Genomic DNA, 9,332 nt, shown 5'->3' with positions numbered 1-9,332 from the left:
TTTGGCATCCCTACTGCATTTGTTTCTTAAAGAGTGGCAAGAGACTGCATATGCGCGCCTAATTTACAAACAGTCAATAATGCTAATTTATGGCAACCATTGACTTTAATCACATGAATGCAGTTGATGACAATATTCAGGTCTCATTCTATTTGGAGATTTTGGAGAGAGAGATCTGTAATAGATTTGCTTTTGAAATGAAAATGGAGAATATAACTTTTTTTTTTTAATATATAGAATTTTGAAGCTGACTTGGCATCGTAACGTCACTTTTGTAGGAACACTTTGTGGCTCTAGCATTCTTCTTCAAATATAAATAGAGACTAGCGAGAGCCATGGAGAATCAGGCTACATGTCATGCATATAAAAGTTGACCCACTACTTTCACGAGTCACCACTTGATCTTAAAATCTGCTGCAAAATTCCTGAGTTCAGTTAATTTGCATGCATGATGCATTTACGTTGTCACAGCAATGGAAAAGGATTGTTTCTCTGTGTAATAATTAACTGCAAGCCTAAATTAAAGGATAAATCCTCATCTTCTCTTTTCTTTTTCCTGGATTTCAAACAGACATGCAGAAAGGTAAGCTGCAAAGAGCAAATCTTGTCATGAGCGACTATTGTTTTTCAAATGCATCATCTCTTGGGATATATCATTCCTTAAATCCTTTTTATTTTTATTTTTTTGCTTCAGATCATGACACCAAGACCACCTTCACACAGATCTTGGTAGCCTCTTCGATTGGTTTGATAGTTGCTGCTGCCATGCATTATTGTTTTCGGAAGCCAAGAGATCAGAAAATCGTTCCATGCCTAAGATTATCAAACTCATCAGGACATGGTCAAAAGCTAGAAAGGTTTCCACATTATGTAGGTAATCATCATGTGATCTGAGTGATTTTTCATAAAGATATCAAAAAATTGTGGAGCATCTAACACCCACCACAGCTTCCAATGTGACACTTTTGATAGCAACAAAACAAACCTTTTTAAGACATTGGCATGTCCTTGAACCAATTCGACCTTGTTGTAATGTGTGTTCCTTCCCTTATCTACAGCTAGGCAAATGGGATTCAGGGACAGACGAGAGTGTCCACAGCTATGCAAGTTGGCTTCTGAGTACATTAGGAAATCCGAGGGATGCGAGGACAATATTTATACGTTCTTTTCGAGCCAACCTGATGCAGATTCACTCTTTGTGAAGCTTGTGGAGGAGTTTGAGAGATGCATTCTCAGTTACTTTGCATTCCATTGGAGCCATGCTGATCTTATGATTAGTCAGGTATTTGAGATCGAATGACTTGGAATAGATATCTAAAAAGAAAACAGAATGTTGTGTTCTACTTACAATGCTGAAAAATTTCAGGTGTTGAGTTCTGATCCTGAGCCTAAAAGGAAGCTGAAGCACATTTTCATGGCAGCAACGAGGTGCCTATCACTCACATCATCCCTGTTATTTTTATAATCGAAAGTGCTAGCAAATGCTGGAATGAAATGTGAATATTAGAACATCGAAACATATTTTACATGATAGGGATTATAATAGTATACCATTCTCATAATTTCTGAACCAAATATTGTACCTAGTATTGAAACAAGATAATAATCGAAGTGATTAATCTAGATTTCTAACAAAGAAGAAACCAAATAAAAATAAGTCACATGAGCATCCACTTTCCCCAAAAATAGTCAACAGCCCCCCTACTATAAATTGGCTTTAACTGAATGTGTATGTACTTGGCAAAACAAGTTCCTGATCACCATACATTTCAAGCTTATATCACAAATTGGAAATGATATATATTTTCCTCATTTTATATTAACACTGATGCAATAATGAAAGACCACTTTCTTTTCCTGTCTTGGTTTATGTATGCCAACATTCTTTTAGCTTCGGCCTTCCTTTATGGACACAAATATTGCTATGCATGATGAAATTGTGTAATACACAATCATGATCATTGAAAAGCAATCAAAGAACACATCAAAATGGCACTATATTCTTATTTAAATCAATTGGTTGTCATTCTCTAACTACCAATGTTTCCCCCCAAGCAATCAAAATGATGTGAAAATTTAATCAAGAAAAATGTTATTCATCATCTTTTTAACCACCATTATTTCATTTTCCCCTCATTATATCACTTATTATTACCCCTATTATTTAATGCGGGAAAAAAGATTGAAATTTCCCTGTTTTTCCTTTTTTCTTGATTTAGGGAACAGAGATTTCAAAGGGTAACAAAGAACCTGAAGGTGGCTAGAGTGTTCACCACATTAGTAGAGGAGCTGAAAGCAATGGGAATGATAATGAATGATGACTCTCGATGTACTGAGGTGATGGCTCCGGTGGCACACAGCGATAGGAGTCCAGTCCTCCTCTTCATGGGTGGTGGGATGGGAGCTGGGAAGAGCACTGTGCTTCAAGACATTCTCAAAGAGTATGAACATTATTACTGTATATTTCATACCCTAATCATTAGACCAGTCGAAAGTTCTTCTGGAAATAAATAATTGTGTTTGTGGATATGCATATATACATGTGAGTGTGTGTGTGTGTGTGTGTTGTAAAAGTCACACCTGATTTAGAATTCTCTCTATCAAGCTCCAAGATTGTTTCTGTTTTAGTTTTGATTAACAAAGTTAAAACTTTAAGGGGAAAGAAGCAAGAGCTTGTCAGCAAACCAGATAGTACATATATATAGATGCTTTTTTACCCCATGATTAGAGTATGCTAGCAAAGTCAAATGTGAAGCCTTATTGAATGTATTTCATTCTTAAGGTCAAATTCACAGCTGAAATTTTCCAACACCAAAGAATAAAATTTTCTTTTTCAATATTGATGAAGCAACAATGTCACAATTATTAGGTTGGATTTTTTTCCCCTTTGTATCAACTCTTTGAACTATCCGTGGAAAACTTAAAGCAACTAAGTTTTCGACATCACTAAAAAAAGATCACCAATGTGAAATTAACATTAAAACTCAAAGATAGCTTAAAGTGGCTATATATAGGATAAAATTCAAGAATTCAGAAGTTCTGCCATTTCCATGATTCGGTATTGAAGATAAGTAATAGAATATATAGGAAAGGTTAAATTAACTATCACATATGATTTTTAAAATATTTGTTATATCTATATATTGTTATGTAACCTTAAAAATGATATAATTTAGAATTATAGAAGCGATAAAAGAAGAAACAAAGAGCTAATGTTGATTGTTGATGGATGAAATGTGAACAGGCCATTCTGGGTAGGAGCAGCAGGGAATGCAGTTATAATTGAGGCGGACGCATTCAAAGAATCAGATGTCATCTATAGGGCCCTTAGTTCCAGAGGTCATGGACATGTTGACATGCTCCAAACTGCTGAACTGGTAGATATGATTCTTCCCCCCAATCCCCCCTAAAAAAATAATTCCCCTCTCCCAAACTACCTACTTTATTATTGTTATTGTTTCTCTCTGCACCATTTAGCAACACTTCAGATGTAAAACCAAACCTAATTACACAGTACTTAAAATGCTCCTCGTTACATCACTAGCATCGACCATTGTCTATCCTAGCATGAGCTCCATAGGATGACATGACAATTATTGTTTCAAACAGGTTCACCAATCATCTACTGATGCAGCATCATCCCTCCTAGTGACAGCACTTAATGAAGGGCGTGATGTTATCATGGATGGCACCCTCTCTTGGCATCCATTTGTTGTGCAGACAATAACAATGGCAAGAAATGTCCATCGTCGCCGTTATCGTATGGGTGCTGGTTATAGGGTAAATGTAGATGGAACTGTAACAGAAAACTACTGGGAACAAATTGAAGATGAAGAGCCAGAGAAAGTTGGAGGCAAAAAGAGAAAACCATACAGGATTGAGCTTTTTGGAATTGTATGTGATGCTTATCTGGCTGTTATACGAGGCATAAGGTATTTAGAATACATTTTGGTGGTCTTACAGTATTGAATTTGAGTTTCTGTAAAAGTGTTTTTCTCTCTTGAGAGTTGAGACTGATCTATCAAAGTGGGATTTCAAAATAGGAGGGCTATAATGTGTAGAAGAGCTGTAAGAGTAAATTCACAACTAAAATCCCACAAGAGATTTGCAAATGCATTCCTAACATACTGCCAGCTGGTTGATAGTGCCAGGCTATACTGCACCAATGCTTTGGAAGGCCCGCCAAAGGTACACCCATTATACCTCTTACATCTTCCGTAGCAACAAGAACCTCAATTCTGTACTTGCAGAATTTCATTTAAATCAACCAAGGCTCGAATCTCAGTTGAGTTATATATATATTTAGCAAAATGTCTTTATAACAAGTGTGTTGAATATTATCCAACATGTTATGCTGATATTATTATTGCTCTGAAGTTGATAGGGTGGAAAGACAGAGACAGGACGTTGCTGGTTGATCCAGAAGAAATTGATTGCTTAAAAAGGGTATGTGCTTTGAATGATAATGCGAAGTCCATATATGAACTTTACAAGCACCCTAACCCAGCTTGCGAAGCTGGTTCGATTTGGAAAGACATAGTATTGTCACCTTCAAGATTGAATGTTCAACAGGAACTGAAGTATTGCATTCAGAGAATTGAGAATATGAAATGAAAAATCAAGGGTGCGGGGCCAGTTTGAAACTTCTTTAAGAACAGTGACTGGAAAAAAGTGTCAAATTTCTATATTTGCAAAGAATATTAATCTTTATTGTATTTAATTGATGAGCTTATACATAGAAATCCATTTAAAGACAAGGATCAGTGTTAAGATTCTGAAAACTGATCATTTAGCAACGTCTTTTTTTATTATACAGGTGACTTAGATTATCAAATGCAGTGGATATAAAGCTGTTTAAAATTTGAAATTTGTGGAAAAGAAACCAGAAACAACCATAGCCATAGAAATTAAGGCAAAATAGTAATGGCTTTCTAAGCTCATAAATCAAACCTATCTTATTAATGTAGGACTGGCAATAAAAATAATGACAATGCACAAGGAACACCTGGATCCAAGGTGAACATGCTGAACAAAATAAATAGAGAAATATAATAGTAGCTAAAGACTTGCCTCGTGAATTACAAACAGCTTTGTGAAGAACTTTTTATTCTTAGCAGTTAAAGTTTTGATTTTTCATTCTTTATTTTACCTTCATTCCAAGGTCTGAAATTTCATTTTCTTGCATGTTTGACTTAAATCCAGATTATATATATATATATATATATTTGCAGCAGCAACTTCTCCTTGCATGCTAGGTCATTTTGCATTGAACAATACTATATATAGTCGTGGAATTGCAAACGTCGCGCAATCGCTTTGAAAAATAGTGGGGTCCATGATTAAAAAGTTATTTTTTTTCATGTGGGTCCCATATTAATTCATTTTTTTTAAAGTGACTGCACGCCGTTTGCACAACCACGACTGCAAATATCATTTCTCTTTTGCATTTGACATAGTTTTCACTTATTTTAAACTTCATTAACACAGCTACAATTGGCTGGTGAGACACGCCTTAAATAAATATGCCATAAATGGATGCCATGAGTCTAAATGACAAACCACATCAGTTTGTGAAATTATTTTTGTATAATTCCTTTGTGACTAATGTATTTCTCTAAGCTAAAATCGGCATGAAACATGGCAGGAAATGGAGATTGAAAAATGTAAATAAGCATGAACAAGATTAACATTCAAAATCATATATGTAACACCATGCACAAGTATGTTAGACAAACAGTATCAAGCATTGGAAAAAAATGTGAATTTAAAAAGCTGGTGAAATATTTGTGGCTAGGATGGCATAGGTTTACTTTTATGAATCAATGACATAATCACCTTCAAATGGCTGTAGTCATAGGGTTATAATCAGTCTTTCGAGCTGGAGTATGCATATGGCTCGGTTGCACACGTCCAAACCATATTCTCACTCATCAGTGGTAAGTTATCTTTTAAAATTACCAACATACATATGCTGCCTTACTAAAATATCAACACATCGCTTTGGGAAGATAAAAGACCAACCCAAAATATCTAAGCCAACGCGTTGTAAGATAATAATCCACACCGACCCCAAACGAACTTACATAATATTCCATTTTCTCTCACATTTGAGTTGTGCCAAGTATCGCATGTAACATGGATATGAAGAAGGCTTGTGATCATGTAAATTAGGAATTTCTATCTTACTTGTGTTATAATAATTAGTGTCAACCATTTAGAAAAAGGCACATGGCAGCATATGGCTACACATGTGGGGAAGACTCAAGTATTAGCCTGCTGAGGTGGAACAGAGGTTAATTCTGTACAATCAACTTGTGTAACTATAAATAGAGATCATTAGCTTGTACTCGAGGCATTGTAATACACATTAAAGAAATATGAGAGATAAAATAGAGAGAATAAGTCTTGTGTGCAAGAAAGCTCCAAGACTGACAGGTGTGAATGAGAGGGATTATTCTTGTAATTCAAATATTGTATCTGTTCTTCTTCAATAAAAAAAAGTCTCTTGATTGTTGCTACCGTGGATATAGATCACTAGGATCAAACCACATAAAATTTTTTGTGTTCTTGTTGATTGCTATTCAGTTTCTCTGCTCCTACCTTTCTTGCAAGTTTCTTGATAATATTGGCTAGACAATTCTGCATTAACCAAGTAGAATTCATAACAAGTGGCATCAAGAGACAGGTTCGATGGGGACAACCAAGTTTGATGTTGAGAAATTTACTGGAAAGAATGACTTTGGGTTATTGAGGATTAAGATGAGGGCACTTCTAGTCCAACAGGGTCTTCAGGATGCACTTCTTGGAGAAACGACGTTGAGTTCTTTGATAGACAAAGAAAGGTCTGAGATCTTGCAGAAGGCTCACAGCACTTTAATTCTTTCTCTCGGTGATAAAGTTCTGATAAAGTTCTGAGAGAAGTAGCCAAGGAAGATACAGCAATAGGGGTCTGGCTGGAATTAGAAAGCTTCTACATGACCAAATCCTTGGCAAATCGACTCCATAAGAAGACCAAGCTCTACACCTTCAAAATGGCTCCAGGTCTGTCTATGGAAGAATATCTTGATGAATTTAATAAGATCATCTTGGACCTCGCAAACATAGACATTAAAATCAATGATGAAGATCGAGCTATTCTGCTACTAAGTTCCTTAGATACTTCATATGCAAATCTGAAAGAAACCATGATGTATGGTAGAGAAAGTTTAATCTAGGATGAAGTACAATCTGTTTTGCACTCAAGAGAATTGCAAAATAAAGCAGAAATTAAAATAGAAGCTGGGGAAGGGTAAGGGGTAGATCAGAAAAACAAAGTCACAAGGAAAAGAATAGCAAAACCAGATCAAAAAGGGAAAGCAATTAAAGTGTTTTATATGTTACAAAGAAGGACACTTTAAGAGGGATTGTCCTGAGAAGAAATAGAATGTGGGGAACAAACCAAAGGAAGAGTGTAAGGTAGCTGCTGTTCTAGATGGCTATGACAGTGCTGAAGTACTAAATGTTTCTGAGGTTGAATTAGGGAAGGAATGGATCCTAGACTTAGGATGTTCATTCCACATGGCCCCTTTAGATCATGGTTTGAAACTTTCAAAGAATTGGATGGAGGGCATGTGATTCTTGGTAATAATGTGTCCTATAAAATTCTGGGAATTGGGTCAGTCAGGTTAAAATTACAGGATGGTAAGGAAAGACTATTATAGGAGGTAAGATTCATACCAGAGATGAAGAAAAACTTAATTTCTCTTGGGATGCTTGATAAATCTGGGTGCACATTCAAGTCAAAATCAGGGATATTAAAGGTTGCAAAGGGCTCTTTAATAGTGATGAAAGGAGTTAAAAGAATAGCCTCTACACCATGGTAGGAGAAACAATTACTGGTGAGACATCACCTGCTCAGATCAAAATAAGGCTGTGTTATGGCATAGGAGATTGGTGTTAAAAATATTTAACATGAATATTAATAAACGGATCTTCGATTTTATATGATCCACAATAATAAACAGTAATAAATAAATGCGTACCTTTATCATCAGTTTGATGAACAATTAGATCTGGTTATGAGGGGAGGATCACCCTAATAACCTTGTCTCACAAGTGTCTCAAGATGGCAAAAGACACTCTAATGTTGTAGGTGAGAACCCTTTAACCCCTCAGTGCTATTTATAGATTTCTGACCATCAAGAAATCTCATAATTTGTATCTGACTATAATTAGAGATATAGAGTTTTAATCTTATCTCTTAAGAGTTTTCTTATCCCGTTATCACTCATCTTTTATCTGATAAGTTTGAACTATTTCAAACTCTATTAAGATGGGTGTGTGGGACATAGAGTTTAAATAAAACTCTTACATTCTCCCACTTGGCCCATACGCCCATAAGATAATATTTTCCGTTCATGAGTTTATTATAAGAAATTAACCATACTACGTAAATTCATTTCCTGAAACTTTCATAGCTCAAAGTACATTACATGAGTTCTGTAATATCAATGTCAAATCAACTACTGATGCGAGTGATGGCGGTCCTTTGTTATATAATCAACAAATTCTCTTCCATGTACCACAACACCAGTAACCAATTTTACATGATCTTTAATTGGGATAGTTAAGACTAATAGCATGATGCCTTGGGTTCCATTTCATGTCTGTTGCAAATATTATCTTGTCATCTTTCTTCCAAACTATTTAATGTATAAATAAGTGGAAAGATAAGAAAACAGAAACAACCATAATAGATATCTTTTAATGTCCAGTAACAAAATACTCAGCATATCAATGATCTATATAACATGTTCACATTATGGGTATAAGCATTGAACCCATCTTTTCAACATGTTTTTACATTATACTCATTAACATGTCTGAATGTCAATTTTAGGAGATGGCTATGTTGATTTCATTAAAACCAAATGTGTCTTTAAATTTCACTCTTTTATTTCAGAAAGTTAAAAAAAAATACTGTTTTCTACAATCTTTCAACTTAATATTTAGGTAATTATGTATCAACACTCTTATATATGTACTTAAAAGAGAAATATAAGGGCATAGAGCTTGTGGACTGATCACATATGATCCAGTTCTCTAAATAAAAAATTTAGATTCGAAACTCCCATCCCCTTTATAAAAAAGAAAAAAGAAAATAGAGATAAATATAAGGATGTTAGTTAGAGTTTAGTCACATGAAGGTTGAAATGAATGCTAATTTCTCAAAATAAAAAAAAAATAAAAAAAAAGTTAGAAGATGAATTTAGGCATTTCAGCATTTCTTTTTCAAATTTCTTTGGTTTTCTTTCATTCTTATTTAATAGAAACAAACAAATTAAGCCTTAACC

At 34.9% G+C, this 9,332-nt stretch overlaps 1 protein-coding gene across 1 annotated transcript; it reads left to right on the top strand.

Annotated features, from left to right (window-relative positions):
• Positions 1-398: 398 nt before the first annotated feature.
• LOC122308137 (calmodulin calcium-dependent NAD kinase-like) lies at positions 399-4,785 on the top strand. The gene is made up of 9 exons (XM_043121322.1): positions 399-583; positions 695-874; positions 1,059-1,282; positions 1,367-1,428; positions 2,220-2,441; positions 3,245-3,377; positions 3,610-3,932; positions 4,044-4,188; positions 4,378-4,785. Exons 1-9 carry the CDS (start codon positions 574-576, stop codon positions 4,612-4,614), a joined length of 1,536 nt encoding a protein of 511 aa, XP_042977256.1. The 5' UTR covers positions 399-573; the 3' UTR covers positions 4,615-4,785.
• Positions 4,786-9,332: the final 4,547 nt, after the last annotated feature.

This window comes from Carya illinoinensis, chromosome 4 (genome assembly GCF_018687715.1).
Source record: "Carya illinoinensis cultivar Pawnee chromosome 4, C.illinoinensisPawnee_v1, whole genome shotgun sequence".
In the NCBI taxonomy this organism is placed as follows: Eukaryota; Viridiplantae; Streptophyta; class Magnoliopsida; order Fagales; family Juglandaceae; genus Carya; species Carya illinoinensis.
The sequence above is the reverse complement of the archived record's forward strand: the minus strand, read 5'-3'. Positions and strand labels throughout refer to the sequence as shown.